This window comes from Mastomys coucha, unplaced genomic scaffold, assembly GCF_008632895.1.
Source record: "Mastomys coucha isolate ucsf_1 unplaced genomic scaffold, UCSF_Mcou_1 pScaffold9, whole genome shotgun sequence".
Classification (NCBI taxonomy): Eukaryota; Metazoa; Chordata; class Mammalia; order Rodentia; family Muridae; genus Mastomys; species Mastomys coucha.
In genome coordinates, this window is record NW_022196915.1 from 56684185 (window position 1) to 56703231 (window position 19047).

At 45.3% G+C, this 19047-nt stretch overlaps 2 protein-coding genes across 9 annotated transcripts in view; both read right to left on the bottom strand.

Annotated features, from left to right (window-relative positions):
- Sorbs3 (sorbin and SH3 domain containing 3) overlaps positions 1–6909 on the bottom strand; it is a 31403-nt gene extending 24494 nt beyond the window's left edge. For 2 of the 6 annotated variants that reach the window (XM_031361481.1, XM_031361478.1), the window contains exons 1-2: positions 6194–6389; positions 1917–2069 (exon numbers count right to left, since the gene is read on the bottom strand). In XM_031361481.1, the coding sequence (XP_031217341.1) occupies positions 1917–2026 (110 nt within the window). In that variant the 5' untranslated portion in view covers positions 2027–2069; positions 6194–6389. Of the gene's footprint in view, positions 1–123; positions 662–1916; positions 2070–2581; positions 2715–6193; positions 6390–6415 lie in introns of those variants that run through there. The other 4 variants (XM_031361482.1, XM_031361479.1, XM_031361480.1 and 1 more) reach the window with 4 other exon arrangements.
- Positions 6910–10658: 3749 nt separating this feature from the next.
- Ppp3cc (protein phosphatase 3 catalytic subunit gamma) overlaps positions 10659–19047 on the bottom strand; it is a 74211-nt gene continuing 65822 nt past the window's right edge. For 2 of the 3 annotated variants that reach the window (XM_031360967.1, XM_031360968.1), the window contains exons 12-14: positions 18559–18656; positions 13807–13836; positions 10659–12362 (exon numbers count right to left, since the gene is read on the bottom strand). In XM_031360967.1, the coding sequence (XP_031216827.1) occupies positions 12175–12362; positions 13807–13836; positions 18559–18656 (316 nt within the window). In that variant the 3' untranslated portion in view covers positions 10659–12174. The remainder of the gene's footprint in view (positions 12363–13806; positions 13837–18558; positions 18657–19047) is intronic. The other variant, XM_031360969.1, reaches the window with a different exon arrangement.

The window sequence follows — 19047 nt, forward strand, 5'->3', positions numbered from 1 at the left end:
CTTCTGATTTGCACAATCTGGTTTGCACAACCTCAGAGACAGAGACTCGGAGGGAGGGACTCTACGTCCATGCCAGGCCTTCTGTCTTGCCTCCTTCCCGCCCCTGTGCGTCGCTGAACCTACCTTCCCCTGGCGAGCAGGTGGGGGAGCTTGGGGCTGCCCAGGAGGGCAGGAGCATCCCAGCCCGCCTCTGCCTGGAGCAGCCGTGACGAGCCCTCGGGGAAAGAGGGCAGGGAGAAGTGCGGCCGGTCTCGGCCCTCGTGACCGGTCAGGACGCTGGGCCAGGCTGGGCAGCCAACGAGGAAGAGGGCAGCCGAGGGGGCGCGCTAGGAGGCAGGACCCTGAGAGTAAAGCGGCGGGAGGAGTTTGGGACTCGGATTTGAACTGTGAGCCGGGGCTCTGCTGGAGGGAAGTGGAGATGCCTGCTACTCCCGCAAGTGCCCTCTGTCCGGCGGCGCGCCACGGGGACGCTGTGGCCCCTTGCCCAAGGGGCCGGGCCGTCCAGGAGGCGGTGCCGGGAGGGGCCACCGAGGGTCCCCCGGGAGCCCGCTGGGTTTCCCAGATGCCTTCCCCGTCCCCCACAGCAAAGCTGGAGTCAGAAAAGGGCGGGCGGGCTGGCGGGGGCCACTCAGAGTTTCCAGCGACATTTCCAGGGTGTGGGAAGCGAGCTGTTCTGCAAGAGCCAGGACCCAGGGCAGGAGTGATTAACCGAATGTCCCTGAGTGCCAGAGCCCGGGTGGAGCCGGAATTAGATACGCAGCCCTCGGCCTTGGAGAGGCAGGAGACAGGCCCGGAGGCGGACAGGCTGGGACTGAGATAAGTCCTGGTGGCCCGGGAACAAAGGCAACGCCCGCTTGGGGAGAGGGTTCATGCCTGTCTAAGCGTTCTGACTAGGCGTTTGCAAACACTCGTGTACAGACAAACGTGAGGATGCACACACACACACACACACACACACACACACACACACACACGTGCAACGTTTGGGGGAGGGAATCGACCTTAAGAGTAAGCGGCTCCCTGGACGTGCCACAGCTTTGAAGAGGATAAGGGTGGGGCCCCTTGGGCGGGGATGAGGTTAAGAGGGTCTTGGTGTTCCCATTCACCGAATTTGTTTTGATCCTGCTTTTCCGCTGTTCCTGCGGTGCTGACGTGGATCTGAAGGACATCGCCCACTGGCTCCCCATTCTCTCTGAGCCTCCCTCCTCCCCAACTTCTGCTGGCAGATGCCAGGGCAAATGTTCACAGACAATGGAAACCCTGGAGTACTCCTAGCCTTGGATTCACTGGGATACCCAAGTCCCCAACAAACCAACCAGTAAAAATGGTTTGTGGTCTACTGCAGCGAGATGTTGGGTATGGTAAATGATACCTGCTGCAGTTTGGTGCCTGAGCCACCCGGAGTTTTATTGGTTCCCAGCACATCACAGCCCTTGGCACGCTCGCTTCTTATTAGCTTCATATTTTCCCAGTTGTGGGGAAAAGAACTGTTTGTGGTGCCCTCAAACAAAATCCACCCCCACCTCCCGGGAAACTTAGGTCAAAGAACAGCTCAAGAGATGAGCCTGCCAGAGCTCCCATGGGTAGGAGTCTTAAGGAAGGCTTAATAGGCTTCCATAGATGTAAACCTGCTAACGGGGCTCTGATTTGCATACGGGAGGTATTTTAACAGATGTATTACACAGTACACAGTGTCTGTGGGGGTGGGGGTGGGGGAGGACAGCTGAAGGGAGAGAGATGGGGTGGGTTGCAAGAATATACTTCAGGACTGGAGGAGCTCTGAGACCCTCTTTGAGGTCAGGCAGCTATATGCGGCCCCTCTGAAGCTTGATTATCCACCCATCCCAGGGAGGCAGCCTCTACCTTCCTTGTGGGATTAAAAGTACTACCCATTTCCCTCTTTCAAGTTTTCCCACCTGTTAGGGTCCTTGGGACTAAGAAGGACCACATCACTTTCACTGTCTTCTTTGTTGTTCAAAGATGAAGCTGAAGCTGAAGATCTTCCCACTCCAGGAATCCTGGCCATCCCCCTCACCAGCAGTGAACTTCTTAGGCTCTAAAGCTCTGACCTGGACTCCAAGATAAATATTTAATGTAGAGGGTGCCGCTGAGCTGCCAAAGGTCCCAGCTTCCTGTTTCTCACAAGAGAAGGCACAGTGTGGGCAAGGGAGCTGAGGACGGGCTACCAGTCCCATCTCTATGGGAATGGGGAGTCCAGTAAACAGTCTTGGAGGATGCGGGTTGGGAGGAAGGGGGAGGGTGGCAATGGAGGGCTGAGCTATTTTGCTTAGTTGCTTCAGCTCTGCCTTGCCACTCAGGCCTGGGCTGGCTTACCACCACCTGTCAGGTTGGAGCCCACTGTGTTCTCAAGTATTCGGATGGCCTCACAAAATATAAGAGGCAGGTAAATCCAAGGAAACGTAAATAATCCCCTGCCCTCCTTTCTGCCCAGGTTTAGGGAGAACTCTTCGTCTTTTAAGAAGATTAGGGAGAAAAATGAAGCAAGATTCAGAAACTGGACTGAGAGAGCCAGGTATCTGGTTTCCTGACCCCTCCCCCAGCTGCTGTCTGCCTGACTCACCCTGGGCAGCTTCCAGCGGCATATTAGAGCCAGGTAACATTGTCCCAGATAGTGCAGCCCTGGTCAGTATGCCATGCTCTGTCTCTTGCATGCCCTCCCATTCAAGACGGACCTCCTTCCCTATTAGTCAGCTGCCTGCACACCTCCAGCATGGCCTTGGGTCAAGGACTGCCGTGGCCTCCAAAGCCACCTGAGCCCATGTAAATACAGTTACGTAACTGCTCTGTTTTTCCCAGCTATCTGATTCCAGTCACCAGGAGCCCCACCCAGCCCCAGGCAGCCAATTCTGTCCGGTGCACATTCCCCACCCCTCAGCCCCACAGTACTCTGTCCTCTGCCACCAACTCAAAGTACCATTAGTCAAGTGACTACCAACTAGTGTTGAGGTCAGTCTACCATTTGGATGAGACACTGACATCTCCTCTGCTGCTGGCCCAACCTCCCTGTTTGGTAGAAAGGCACCTGCTACTTCCTTCCCTTGGGCAACCTTCAGTACATTCTTGAGGTAGGCTTTCATGTCCATTTTGATTTGTGCTCCTAGAAGAGTGGTTTCTTCCGACAGACCAAAAGGGAGTAGCCAACAACACACAGACTCTTCTAGAGTCCGTAACCAACCCAGCAGGGAGGAGCTGAAGCCAAGTCACCATGGATATACTAGCACAGATCTCGACTCTGTTTCATCCCTGGGGCCATCTCCTGATTCCAGCTCTGGCAGTACTGCCAACTAAGCTCTATCAATGGCCCCACATATGCCAACCACTCATGAGAACAGGGGCAAGCAAGGGAGGGAAGTGAAATGACCCACTTTGGGGCTCCAAGGCCCCTCTTACACACCGGCCTATCTGGAAGTCTGAGGTTTTTTGTTTTTTTGTTTTTTTGTTTTTTTGTTTTTTGGGTTTTTTTGGTTCAGTCAGTGCAAAGTGAAGGAACTCTAAGGGGAGCAACAACAGTAAAAAAACACAGGGCAGGTCAAGGCAGGTCAATGACAGGCCTGGTAGTGAGGACAGGTATGTAAACCCCCACAGGAACTAGAGGCTGAGGATTTCAGGCTTGCTTTGCACAAATATTTTCATGGCACACATATCATGGGCATCTCATGGCTCTAAGCATCTAGACCCCAAAGGCAGTGAAAAGAATCCGTTCCTTCCCAGTTTACCCAGCCTGTGCTCCAGGAGGCCTGGACACTGACTGACATCATATCCACCATGTGTTCCTTTTCATGGGTAAATAAACAGATGCCATGGCCAGACAGGAATGCCTGAGAAGGACCAAGCTAGACAGGCTTCCTTCGGTTCTTACAGAAGGACGAAAGGCGCAAGTAGGTGAAGGGGATGGTGGGGGCGGGGGGAGGTCCTGAGAAGGCAGACTTTACGGAGTGATGACCTCAGAGGGAATGCAAGCCAGGTCAGCTCAGCCACAGACAAGGGCAAAGAGCCAGGGCCTGGAAAATTAGGTCTGCCTCAGCCTTCCACCCCTGCTCAGGGAAACTGAGATAAGGGAGTCAGAGGGCAGACTGGCTGGCCAGGGGGTACCATGTTTGCTGATATCCAAACAAAGGCTATCCTGTCTTCTGGCCTCCTTGAGTTCTATGATGAGCTGTCTACATTGTAGCAGCCATGAGATTCAATTTACCTCTAAGTGGCCAATCCACTATCAAGAGTAACCTTTGCAAATAAAATCTTAGAGTTGTTATCTTTTAAAAAGTAAAGAGAAGGAGCTAGAGAGATGGCTCAGCGGTTAAGAGCACCGACTGCTCTTCCGAGGGTCCTGAGTTCAAATCCCAGCAACCACATGGTGGCTCACAACCATCCATAATGAGATCTGATGCCCTCTTCCGGAGTGTCTGAAGACAGCTGCAGTGTACTTATATATAATAAATAAATAAATCTTAAAAAAAAAAAAGGAGGAAGAGGAAGAGGAGGAAGCAGAGGAAGAGGAAGAGGAGAAAGAAGAGGAAGAAGAGGAGAGTGAGTGAAGCCATCTAATTACCCAGAGCAGACAACAAACTAGGGATTAGATCTCAGTCTAGCAGGGGGCAGTGTGACTCTGTCTCATCCTTCTTTCCTAGGCTCTGAAACAGCTTCCCACGACTCTGTAAATAAGGGCAAACATTACCTCATCTCACTGGGGCTTTAGCTAAGGGATAAGGCCACTGTTAACTCAGGATGTCACTGGGGTAACCGAACATAAAATGCTCACTTGGCTTTTGTGCAGTTAAAAATCCGGGCTCATTTTTCTGGTCTTAAAATTGCACACTGTGGCTGTATTTGATGTCAACGCTGCCATTTGGATCCAGCAGACCTACATTTAGCCTTTGCACCTCTGGTGCCATAATCTGCACCAGTCCCTGTCCAGGGCCCCAGCCTTTCCCTGTTCCCACCCGCAAGCAAGCTGTGCAGCCATGCTTATCGCTCTGTGAATTCCTAGCCCCTTGGGATCCGTTTGCTCTGCAGGGGACTCCCAGGCTGCTCTGGTACTGCTGAACTTGGGAGTGCAGCTCTTCATCAACTCCCTTCGGGCTTCTGATTTCCCAGATCATATGAAAACTTATTAAGTGATTATTATAAAACACATTTTGTGCTTTATAAAGCCTATTTTCTGGGCTATTGTCCTCCTTCAAGGAGGGGCCTCTGCTGGAAAGACCACAGAGGGTCTAGAGCAGGAGTTAGTGGCGGGCAAAGAGGCAAAGGAAACAGGCGGTGGGCAGGCGGGGAGTGGAGGGAACAGAAACTCATCAGAGGCCATCAGAGCTTTAACTATGGCTGAGGGATGCTCTCTTGTGAAGGAACTTACTGGCATTGTCAGAGATCAGACTAGACATCGAAAACTAGGCTTTCCCTCACCTCTGGAATTACTAACTGGGTCAGAGCCAAAAGATCAGTCCAGTCCCTCTACTAAGAATTCAAGGAAATAAAGACACAGGGAGTCAATGAAGTTATCCTTCACTTATAATAGCATTTGCTTCCTTTAATCTTAAGAGGACTTCTAGTATACAGTAAGAAAGTTCTTATAAAACTTTTATTCACAAAGACTCATGTCTCCTGTCGATAGGTAACATTTCTACAACTGTCTTTAATATGGCAGAAAGCAAGAGAAGGCAGGTAACCTTTAAGTACAAGCAAATAGGCCATCATTCAAGAGAGCCACTGTCTAGATTGGTGTATGAGTGCTTCATCATCTAGGCTGTGAGACCGAGAACCAATCCTAGGAAGGGTCGGGTGATGGGGGACAAAAGAGCTATGGCTTAGGATGCTGGGAGGAACAAACATAAGGGGTTCCTGATGGCATCGTCACAAAGGCTTGAGAAGAGACAAAATACACTTCCTTTTTCTCTTGCTTTAAACGCAGGTTTTCAATATGTATCCCTGGCTAGCCTGCCATTTACTGTGACACCAGGCAGCCCTCAAATTTGCAATGGTTCTTTTACTTCCTCATGTGCCCAGCCCAAATCACATCTTTATCACCCCAAACCATAGTTTCTGGCTACCTACATCTAGTCATGTGCTCTTCACTTTGATATCTATCCCCCCACCCTACCCCCAAACCAAAAAGACAGGAAGGGTACTTGGAGGACTGTGAGAGGGGGTGATGGGAATGTGGGCAGGGACTTACAGGCAGACGGAGTGCTTGGCTCTACTTCAGAGCTGCACAGAGGGATGGTCCATGTCCATGTCCTTGCTGTTTGATCTGAAACCACCTAGACTTGGCATGAAATTGTTGACGATGCATAACCCTGGCTCAAACAAAGGTGTTATTTAGCACGTCTTGCCACAGTTGCTGAGGCATGAGGCCAAGGCCTCCCAGGAGGGAATATGCTCCCAGTATCATCTTTACCTTTGTGACTGCATAGATGAAGGCTGTTAACACTGACCCCATTCACTTTGGCTGGCTAGATAGAGGCAGGACAACTCCCAAGTCCCAATGTCATATAGTTTCCCTCTCTCAAACTGCCAATGGCACAGAGTCCTATTGTTAATCCAGCTCATCGTTGGCATCCAGATGAGAGCACTGCTCCTGTCCTTCGGCAGACTGGCTTTCTTCTCTACACTCATCTGCTCTTTCTTATGGCTTTCCTATGAGCTTCTGACCATGGCAAGAACTGAAAGGGATTCCCCTGTGTGACCCAAACCCTCTTCAGTGTCTTGCTGCCTTGGCTGCTCTTTACACTGGTCTAACAGGCTACAGGAAAGACAGGACGGGTGTCAGATGAGGTAAAACCCCACAAACAATCTAGCAAGCTGGAGCCTCACCCCCAACCCTGAGCTCTAGGTCCACTCTTGCTCTGGGATTTTTTTCTGCCTGGGTAGGGAAAACTGAAAGCAAAAAAACCCCTGTGTTCTACTGTTACCGCAACAGCTAGGTTAAATATTGGGGTTCTAGAATGCTACCTCAGCAAGTCTTTACTGGTTAGGAGATAATTTTCAGCACAAACATCGGGCAGAGAAACCCAATGATCATTACTATGAAGAAAACATTAGTGTGGGGCAGGATTTTCCTAAACTAGTATAAATAAGTGGCCAATCAGACTGGCCAGCATGTAGTTGCTTCTCTAGAGTGTGCACTTTATAGATATTTACAGATGATACAGGCAATGCTTGGGGAATCAGCTAGAAGATTTACATAAGGCAGAGGGAAGGGATTTCGACTTCCGCATTTGTAGGCTAGAGGATTCTTGCACAATTAGCTGTAAAAGCGGGGTACCCAGCTGCATCTCACATGACTTAGGATATTTTTTCTTATATATACCAGCTGCGTCAGACTTTGTGTTTGAAAACCACATGGAGAAAAGGAACTAAGGGAGAATGCCAAGGCTGAAGAGGCCTTGAAGCTACTCCATTTTCAGCAATCCTACCTTCACTCTTAATGGTATCAAATGATTTTTCTATTGACTGAACCAACAGGGGTTTCCCTTCCCCCCTGCCCCATACTGAAGTGTAAGGAAATCATTCTTAAGTTATCAGGGCAGAAAAACAAATGTCCACTACTGAGAGGAACTTGCTCATTGGCTACCAAGCTACTCTAGGGGAAGAGATGAGGCAATGAAAGACAGTGGCAGGCGGGAGCGGTGCTGACTGACATTCCTGGACAGTCTGACGCCCCTGTTCCTAGGCAATGAGCCACATCATGAGACAAGCCATGTATACTTTGATCATCAATGTCTAGTGGCAAGAGGTGACACCTTGAGATTGCAAAGAAAACTGAAGCTGTTTCCATTGTTTCAGACTATGAAGCAACCCACACATGCACATACACACCATGGATGTACATATAGTGTTGTGATTCTAATCAGAACACAGATTCCCTTTGTATCAGATGAGTGTTTGAATTTTTATTTAAAAAAATAAATTAGTCTTTGGTAAGTGTAAAGTTTCTTATGTCTATATTTAACCACAGTTGGGAAGGCCTGTCTGTGTGAAGTGACCATTTTAAAACAGGGCTTCAAAAGTTTGCAAAAGAGTGCTCTGACATTCCTAGAAAACTGCTTTAAGAAATGGTTTCTTGGGGCTGGAGAGATGGCTCAGTGGTTGAGATCACTGGCTGCTCTTCCAGAAGACCTAGTTCAATTCCTAGCATCCACGCGGCACCTCACAGCTGCCTGTAATACCAATTCCAGATGATCATGGTACCCTGGCACAGACATACATGCAAGCAGAACACCAATGCACATTAAAAAACAAAACAAAACAAAATGAAACAAAACAAAAAAACTTTAAAAAGGGAGTTGTGGCCCTAAGCAGAAATAGCTGCCCTAGGACAAATGCAATGTAGGCACCCAGGAGGAAAATTTGTTCAGATTTTTAAATCTGAAAAGATGTTAGAACTTCTAGTGAAGTTTAAAGAGAAGAAACAGTAGTTATTTCAACATATTCCTAAGACTGAGCAAACGGCCCGAGTCTTAACTATTTCTGGTTCCTAGGGACTTTCAGAGCTTCTGCCTGCTTACGGGTTCTTAGGAGTGAGGGGCCTCCACCAGGGGACTGTGTCTGTCACAATGCGAGCTACTGTCACTTTCATAGGTGAGGTTTCCAAAGGAAGGATCTTTTCTGCCACTGTGCTTTGGGGAAGAGAAAGCATGAGCTCCAAAGAAACGACCAGGAGGCATCCTCAGGAGTTCCCTTCCTTCAGGTTCTCCTCCCAACAGCTGAGACGCTTCCTCTTCCTCCACAATGCCCTCCTCTCCCTGCCTCTCATGGAGACCGGTTCACCTAGCCCACGCTGGCCTCATTGTTCTTTTCTTTTCTATTTGTTTTTGTTTTGTTTGGGTTTGGTTTTTTTTGAGACACGGTTTCTCTGTGGAGCCCTGGCTGTCCTGGAATTCACTCTGTAGACCAGGCTGACCTTGGACTCAAGAGATCCACCTGCCTCTGCCTCTCAATCAAGTGCTGGGATTTAAGGTGAGTACCACCAATGCCCAGCTTCACTTTCTTTTCTTTTCGTTCTTTTCACAGGTCTGTTTTTATTTATTTAGTGTCTATATGTGATACTGCGAACTGAACTCAGTGTCTTGCCCATGCTAGGCAAATGCTCTTTCATTGAAATAAACATTTTAATTAATTTTATTCTTTTAAATTTAAAAGGATATGTTTATTTGTGTGGGCTTGTACATGTGCGTAGAGTGCCCTAAGAGGCCAGATGAGGGTATCAGATCTCCTGGAACTGGCTTTCCAGACAGTTTTCAGCCAAACGGCAAAGGAGCTGTGAATAGAACCGGGGTCCTGTGGAAGAGCGGTCAGTGCTTTTAACTACTGTGCCATCTCTCCAGCCACCATCTTTCAATTTAAAAAAATTATTTTATTAAATTGTTTTTACATTTGATTACTTTATGTATGCATGCAGTAGTGCGTTTGGAGACTAGAGGAACAACTAGTATAAGTTGGTTGTTTCCTTCTACCCATGGGTTCCCGTTATCGGAATACAGATCATCTCACATGAAGATAAGTGTCTCCGCTGCTGAGTCATCTCACTAGCCCTTAAGTATGTTCACCATTAGTGTTCGTGAGTGCGAGCATGCGTATGCTATGGCTCCAGTGTGGAAACCAGAGGATAACTTTCATAAGTCAGTTCCAGGGGTCACGCTCAGGTCATCAAGCCCTTGTGGCAAGTGTTTTTCCCTTCTGAGCCATCTCCTTGGCCCCAGCCTTGAACTCAATGGTGGTTAAGGATGACCATAAACACACTGACCTTCCTGCCACCACCTCCCCAGTGCTGGGACTGTGGGCCGGCGCCACCACACCTCTTCTCTCTTATGAACAAAGCAATCCATGCAGGAAGATTACAATTCCAAAACATGCTTTGATCTATCATGGACAAACTGTAAAATGTTAGCAAAAGTATTTTTTAAAAAGCCAGATGGGGCTAGAGAGATGGCTTGGCAGTTCAGAGCACTCATTACTCAGAGTAACAAGTATGGGGTTCGATCCCAGCACCCATCTGGTGCCTTGCAGCACCTCTAGCTCTAGTTCCAAGGTTCAGCTAGCCTTTACATACCCTTCTGACCTTTTTTGTGCAGCAGGCACACATATGGCACACATGCATACATACATTCAGGTAAAACATTCATACACATAAAATAAAATAAATAAAAAACCCCACAGATAGGCAAGCTAACCTTCATTTTCCTCATGAAAATCATAGTGTTTTAAAAAGTAAAAGTTACGCTGTTGTTTTCTGCTTTCTTTGAACCTCTCAACGTGTTATATTATTGTCTGAGATACTTGCTTTTAATGCTAGACCCCTACTTCCCACAGGGCACCAAAGAGGTCTAACAGATCTACACTTTCCTAGCTTTGATGGAGGGTACCCAGACTCTAACAGTCATTAGAAAGCTCATCAGTGAGCATTGGACCATGGCACCTACAACCAGACTGAGTCAAAGGCGACACATAAGAGGACCCCCATCTCCTACTAATTAGGACATTTTTTTAAAAAGTTAAAAAGCCCAACAAGGAGTGGCACTTACACTTGGGAGGGAAAGGGAGAGGATCAGGAAGTCGAAGACAGCCTCAGCTACATTAAGTCTAGGGCTGGCCTAGGCTTTATGAGACCCTGACTCAAAAATTACGACCAAAGCCAGGTGTGGTGGAGCATTCTTTTAATCCGGGTACTCACAAGGCAGATAGTTGGAACTCTGTGAGTTCAAGGCCAGCCTGGTCTATAGAGAGAATTCCAGAGAGCTATAAAATCAAACTCTTATAGAAAAAAACAATTAAGGGGCAATTAAATATGAATCTTTAATTTTGGGTTCCAAACTATGCTAATCAAGGCTCCAGAGTTCAGCCCAATGACCACTGACACGTGAAGGACTAGGAATTAGATTCCTGATTAATTCTAGGAGCAGAAGCCTTCACTCATCTGATCCCTTAGCAAGCTTCAGTGTACAAGGAGCCCATTCTTCCATCTAAGAATTATTTTCAGACATATTGACAGTGAAACAGAAGAATGCTGGGAAAACAGCTGCAGTGCCTGATGTGCTGACACAGAGGGATAAGGACCGGGCTCAGTGCTCGCTCATGTCGTGAGGGCATTCCAGAGGTGGTCTCAAGTCTGAGGTCCTTTGCAGATGGGTTCATCTGGGATTAGAAACTGAGAGCAAAGAATCTGGCAACAGCTGAAACTTTGGAAATCCCCCTTAAACTTCTGAGTGGCCTTTAAGCAACTCTAAGAAAACCTCTCAGTATTATTATTATTATTTAAAAATGTTTATTGCATCTATGTGTTTATTTATGTTCCACAATGCTGTGTGAAGGTCAGAGGACAACTTTTGTGGATTGGTTTTCGTCTTCCTGGGGATCAAACTTAAGTAACAGGCTAAGCCACCTCACTAGCCCACCCTCATTATTACTTTTTGAAAGGAACTTTATTAGAATACATGAAATTGAACTCAGGAGTGGAGGTATAGCTGGAGAGTAGAGGGCTTACATAACATGTGTAAGGTATGGGTTCAATCTTATGTATCACAAACATACACACACTCTACAATCACAGAACTTAGAGTCCAAAAGGAAGTATATTATTATGGAAGCAGTTCCACCTGGATCTGGATCACTAGATTTAGGTTGTTTTCTTGGAAGTTCAAGTTTCCCTGAGAAGAGAAGTAGTTTTAGCCATTGAAATTGGTACTAAGCAGAAAGGGGGAAAATTGAAAAGACATTTTTGAGTTAAGTCTTAAATGAAAAAAGTCACCTCCCAAAAGAAGAGGAGGGCTAACTAGGAGTATGAGAGTATGAGTCAGAAATCCAGGGTGAAGGTTTCCAAGGCCCTTTATATTAGGGGAAGGTCCCCTTTAAAGCATAAGATTTCAACACACACACACACACACACACACACACACACCAATCAGATCCATTCCTAAAATTAGGACAAGGGGAGGGAAACAAAACAAAAATATTTATATATATATATATATATATATTGAACATAAATTAGAAGAATTTATAAAATGGTCACCTTTCTTACAGAATAAATGGGACTGATTTACAAATGCACCTCCAAGTTTAAGTTGTTTGAGTTGTTCCTGTTTCATTTCCAATATAAATAAATATGATTTGCTCATAGGGTTGGGACCCATCTGTGCTGCACAGGGCCCTGAGTCATTACAAGGCTTTCTTTCCGTGTTCGGTCCTTTTTGATTGGTGCGCTGAATGCGGGCGCGAGTGCATCTTCCCTGAATCATGATGATATGAGGACTCTTTTCGGGGTGGCATCCTCTCATTAATTCGATCTAGACCTCGGGCTTCTTCAAAACTTCGGATCTTGTGTGCAATTGTAAAACCTCTGATGGCTGCAGAAAGACAGGAGGGGTAGGAAGTGCTCAAAGTTAGCAACTTAAGCCAAGGTTCCCAGCACATAGCTACCTCCTAGGAACACACAGCAGAATACATTTCTGCTGACAGACAGCATGTGACTAAACCAGCTCTGTCCACAAACACTGATTTTAAACAGCTCAAGTGTGGTAAAAACTAGTATAAGAATAACAAGTCTTGGGGCTGGAGAGATAGCTCAGTGGTTAAGAGCACTGACTGCTCTTCTAGAGGTCCTGAGTTCAAGTTCTAGCAACCACATTGTGGCTCACAACTATCTGTAATGGGATCTAATGTCCTCTTCTGGTGTGTCTAAAGAGAGCAACAGTGTACTCAGATAAGTAAAATAAATAACTAAATCATAAAAAAAAATGGAAAGAAAAAAAAGAATAACAAGTCTGGCAGAAATAAAAAAAACTAGATCTTAATTAGCCTCCACACACTTGAATTAGTGTTTCTATGAAACCCTGCTCACTTCTAGAGAAGGTAACACCAGGAAAGCACATCCCATCACATGGAGAGTTACCTTAAGCACAAACATGGCACTGACCACACACAAGTGACAGGAGACCTATCTGCTCAAGACAGCTTTTTATCCTCACAGCCAGGAGCTGAACACAGATGACAAACATCAGCACAGCTTCTAGACACTCCCCATCTGATTAAATGGAAATATTTTATTGTGGTACTGGGGTTTGAACCCCAGGCCTTATATACTCTAGATAAACATTCTGTTCCAACAAGATTCAACTTTTTATGTATTGCCAAGGAATGAGCTCCCCTTTGAATTACTTTATCTAATGAGATTATTAAATCTAGAAGGCAGGTTTATGAATTCCAATGGTTTTCATCTAAAAATTCATAAGCAGTATGACTTAAAATGTCTCCATAGAAAAAAAGGTACCCTAAGCTCAAATGCCTTAGGGCAACTCCTGCTAACCCTTGAGTTATTAGGTAACTTTTTTTCTTTAATTTTTAAAGATTTATTTATTTTATATATGAGTACACTGTCTTCAGACACACCAGAAAAGGGCACTGGACCCCATTACAGATGGTTGTGAGCCACCATGTAGTTGCTGGGAATTGAACTCAGGACCTCTGGAAGAGTAGTCAGTGCTCTTAACTGCTGAGCCATCTCTACAGCCCCAGGTAACTCTCTTAATAAAGAAAAAAACACTTAAATCATCTGACCACTGTCATTACTGGCTGCACAAGCTTCAGTCCCTACATAAAACTGATAGACTTAGAAAGGCATAGGCTGTATGATGGCCATCTGAGAAGACAGGATGGCATGTGGCCACACTGAGGGCCATCATCTCCTTTCTTGTCGGGTTCTGCAGATGCAAGTGAGTTTGGACATGCTGATGAAGCTTTGAGACTGGTGCACAGATACAGGGGCATTCCAGCTGAGTGATATGGCCATACCTTCCCGATCCTCTGTTGCTTTTTCTTTGGCTGTAAGAAGGCAGGAGCAGTGCATGCAAAAATGAAGACAAAGAAAGAATGAGTGAACCAACAGCAATGCACCAGCGCAGACACCCCAGGGTCCCACCTGCCAGCAACCCACCCAGAGAGAGAAGTTAGGGGATGACCACAGGAGCCAAAGGAGGGCATGCCATGCACATGAGCTAGGGAGGCATTAACAGCGCTAATGTTTCTGTCGGCATGGGAATTTGAAATCATCAACTGCTAGTTTGTGTCTTGTGATCATCACACATCAAAATGACTTGTCAAATCAGATAATTTAATATCACAACTGTGTTTGAGCTAGTAACTGCTCAGATTTTATCTATCGAGTTGTTGCTCAGTCCTATTTAAAAATCCTATTTAATCTTGCTTCTTAGTATTGTTCAATGACTTACCCATGATCTAACTGTCCTTAACCATTTAATAATTACAATAATAAAAGAATAGGGTAGCACTTGAATAACTCTAGCATTTGGAAGGGGGAAAAATAGGTTATAAGTGAGGAGTTACTTCTGGCCTAGAGGTGAACAGCTAGGCACTGGTTTGAACTCTAATTCATGTACCCATCTGAGATGCATGATATGGCAGAGGCTCACACTAACACCCCGGATGGCTTTTCCTTGTGCAGGAAAGCAGATCAATTACTAGGAAAGCAATATTTTCCCTCTCGGTGACAGAAATGGAAGCAATTAAAATGAGCACCAATTGGGAAACTTCCTCCTGCCACTCTCTGGTGCCAGGGTACAGCAATGAGATCCCATTAGAGCCCTGCCAGCTCCTCCAAGGGCAATTTTCCTAAGGAAGGGAGGAAGGCCACCCAGCAGCAAGACCACTGTGAGGCTTCCCTCATCACTGAGACAGAGAGAGCTGCAAAGCTCTGAAACCTCCCAGGGCAGTGTAAAAGCAGGATCTGTTGGCACCCAATGTGCTTATAAAGGCCTCTAGGAAGGCTCTGTTAGAGCACTGCTGGGGCCTCCCTAACCTCAGATGGGCCTGATAAGCCACACAAAGCAGGGGCAGCACCTCTCACAGAGCAGGGTGCTGCCTCTGCTGCTCTAAGAAGGTGGGAATCAGAGTTCTGTCTAAAACTCTATGGATAGTGGTGATTTATTTGGAGTTTGAATGTATGTGGTAAAGTATGTACTAGCATCCCATTTCAAAAAAGTATTTTAGATTTATTTATTTCATGTGTATGAATGTTTTGCCTGCATATATGGAGGTCAAACGAGGGTATCAGATCCCCTGGAACTGGAGTTAAGGATGACTTTGAGATATTACGTGGTTTTGGGAACTGAATCCAGGTCCCCTGCAAGGATAATAAGTAACTCTTAGCTCTTGCGCTATCTCTACAGACCTCCAATATTAAATTTTTGGGGCCCTCATAGAACTGGTTTTTTGCATTGGTTACTAAGATAGCAGTCTGTACGTACAAAGGGACATGGTAAGAAAAAAATTATGAAACTATTTACATATAATTCCTATGCTATAAATTGTTTGAAGTGTGTACGTCAATTTTTTTGCTTTTTGTTTTAAGACAGGCTCTCACTATGTAGCCTAGGCTGGCATGAACTCACTATGTAGTATAGGCTAGCCTTGATGCATGTGAGTGTATTTCCTTCTTGCTATGGCTATGTGTAATCCCACCGTATAAACCTTACTTTGTTATCCAATGGAACACTGAAGCTGTATCTCCTTTAGGGTGTTCTGAAGGATGCCATTTGAGGCACTTTTGAAGCGTGTCACGTATGACCATTCTGAAGGATGCCATTTGAGGCACTTTTGAAGCGTGTCATGTATGACCATTCTGAAGGATGCCATTTGAGGCTCTTTTGAAGAGTGTCATGTATGACCATTGATGTCCAAGTTTTGGTGAGGACATAGTTTATTTCTCTCACTGGAGGGGAATGTGTAGGGGTGGCTGTGCTGAATCTATGGTAACTCTATTGTCATCTGAAGAACTGCCACAATGTTCTCTCTACAGTAGCCCTATTACTGTATTCCCTCCAACAGCATAGGAAGGACCCAATTTCTCTAGAACCTCATCAACACTTTCCTTCTTTTCCTCCTTTCTTTTGTTTCCCCAGTTCTAAGGATCAAACCAAAAGTTTCATGCACCCCAGGAAGAGCTTTATTATAGACACTGGAGCTCTCATTAATACTTAAAAGAAAGTTTGTTGAGGCAGGGTCTCATAGAGGCCAGGCCATCCCTGAAATTTGCTGTGTAGCTAGAATATTGAACTCCTTCCTGATCCTCCCATGTCTACCACTCATGTGCTGAGATTACTTGCATGCAACCACATCCAGCTATCTACTGACTTTATTATTATTATCATCATCATTATTATTAATTATTAAACCTATCTTAGTAACCACTGACTGTGAGTATTAACTTTTTTAGGTTGATTTTTACTTTATGGATATGACTTTTTTTTCCTGCTTGTATATATGTGTACCATTTGCATGGATGGTACCTGTGGAGATCAGAAAAAGGTGTCAAATCCCCTGGAATGCAGTTATAGATGGTTGTAAGCTACTATGTGGGTGCTAAGAACCAAATTCAGGCCCCCTGTAAGAACAACAAGTGCTCTTAACTGCTAAGTCACCTCTCTAGCCTCTTAAATATGTTCCATTACATTTGTGTGTGTGTGTGTGTGTGTATAAGTATGTATTCATGAGCATGCCACAGTGTCACAGACTGGGTTGTTCTAGGGACCCCTTGTTTTGTGGGGTGATAAAAGTTTTGAGCAAGTAGGCAAAGAATTTGGTGAGGTGGTGGTGGCACACACCTTTAATCTTAGCACAGACAGACAGATTTCTGAGTTATACAAATGACATGAGAGAAAAAGTGATCAAAACTAAAAGAAAATATATTTCAGAGCTACTCCTAGGATGTCCTTGACGATGAGAGACATTCAAATACCATACTCCCTTGTGTCATTTTCTGTTTGTCACTTGCCAAATTCTTTGCCCACCAGGCCAAAACTTTTATCACCCCGTAAAACAAGGGGTCCCCAAAGCAACTCAGTCCATGGTACCACAGCACACATATGGAAGTTAAAGAGTGTAAGAGTTGGTTCTCTTCTTCCACCACGTGGGACCAAACTCAGGTCATCAAGTTTGGCAATAAGTATCTTTTATTATCCACTGAGTCATCTCTCAGATCCATAAAATATTTCCAATGCACCCTCAACTCAATGGTTGTAGGATCTTCATTTTTACATATACAGTGTATCTTGATCATACCCACCTCCTGCCATCTCTATGTCCTCTCCTCCTTTTGTTTAATAACTCACTGAATCTACTTAGTCTCTTTCAAGGGCTGTGAAGCTGTCCACTGACGGATGGCGCATGCCTTTAATCCCATTGCATGGGAGGCAGAGGCAGGGGGATTTCTGAGTTCGAGGCCAGCCTGGTCTACAGAGTGAGTTCCAGGACAGCCAGGGCTAAACAGAGAAACCATGTCTTGAAAAACCAAAAGAGAGAGAGAGAGAGAGAGAGAGAGAGAGATGTCTATATATCTTCCTTACTTGAAGTTTCAAAAATTTATTGGTCCACAAAGTTGCTTTAATCTAAATTTTTTTTGCTAGATCTCATAGGAGCAAATCTACAAATCAAGGGTAGCAAGAGAATTTTATAGGTGCAATAACTTGGGATATGAATATGTTTCTTCACTCCTTTTTGGACTTGGTTCCAATATGTTTTATGTCTCTTCATTTCTGGTTTGAATCAATGTTTTATTTTAATTAGGGATTACTCATATGTTATTTCCAAAGTATGTAGAATTCTTCAAGAATATCACTGGCTCTCAGAGTGACACTCTCTCTTACTGATGGACAGGAGCTGAGCTTGTGCTCTGACCTCAATGTGACAGGTCCAAAGGGTGAGCAGTAGCCCACCGTATCAATATAATATAACTTATTCACTACCAACAGGCAGGGGAGCTGCTTCTGATCTGGAGCTACCATGATTAAACCACAGAAAACATCCTTATGCACATCCTCTGGTAGACATGTATGCTAATTTCTCTTGGATATCCTTGGTGTGGAGTTGCAGGGTATGGGTCCAAATGTTTTTAGTTTTATTGGCTACTAGCTGGCCAACATGTTGAGTTTATGTGTAAGCCCACTAGCCTATTTCTAGTCCAGGCCTTCAGAGACACACCAACTCTTGATCTTGTTAGATTTTAAAATTTCAGCCATTCTTGTGGGTATGCAGTAGTATTTCACTATGCTTTAATATTCATCTTCCAGATGAGTAACTATGTTGGGCATCTTCATAGGTGTTTGGCCATCTTCACATCTTCTTTGGTGAAATAAATTGTCTATTTTGAAACAAGGCCTTTGTCAGAGATAGGTAGTGCAGAAGTCTTCTCTGTGGCTTGCCTCTTCCTTCTCTTAATTATGTATTTTCATAAGAGGAATTTAATCTTAATAACCTCTGTTTTCTTTTAAGGTCACTATTTTCTGTCTCTTATTAAAGACTTTACCTACTCCAATGCCTACTCTCCACACTTTTTTCCCCCAAATTTGTTTCAATATTTGCATTTAAATTACAATCTACTTTGAATTGTTATGTGTACAAGAAGAATAAGGGTAATGATTCCTCTTTCCCTAGATAAATACCCATTGCTCTAGCACTAGGTTCTAAACAAAGTCACCAACTCCTGGTAATGGGGGTACACCTTTTAGGAAGGGGCATCTTCATACTCACCAGTCTCAATGGTCTGCTTTCCTCCAGAGAGGACCCCCAATGGGAGTGTGCCTGTGGGAGTGAGGCCCTTGAGGGTCAGCACATTCTCACTCTCTTCCCTGCAAAGGAACATGGAAGCCCTGGTTAATGCCAGGGAGCCACAGCACAGCAACACAGTGAGACCTGAAGGAAGGTAACAGGGACAGAGACAGGAAGACAGGCCCCACCTTCATCTGACCAAGTTTCTGCAAACACTTCAGATACAAAACTTAACCAGTCCTTTTACAACCAGAGGCACTGGTAGCCAGCCAGGCAATGTTCCCGGACTTCATCCCATTTGACTCAGCTAACAACATGTGAGCTAGGTTCTGTTATAATCTCTAGTTTATAGACAAGGAAACCTAAGACCCAAACATTAAACCCAAGACAACACAGCTAAGGAAAGCCAGAGTTTGTACATAGGGATCTGCCTCTAAAATCCACACTAAACCTCTACATCTACACCACTAC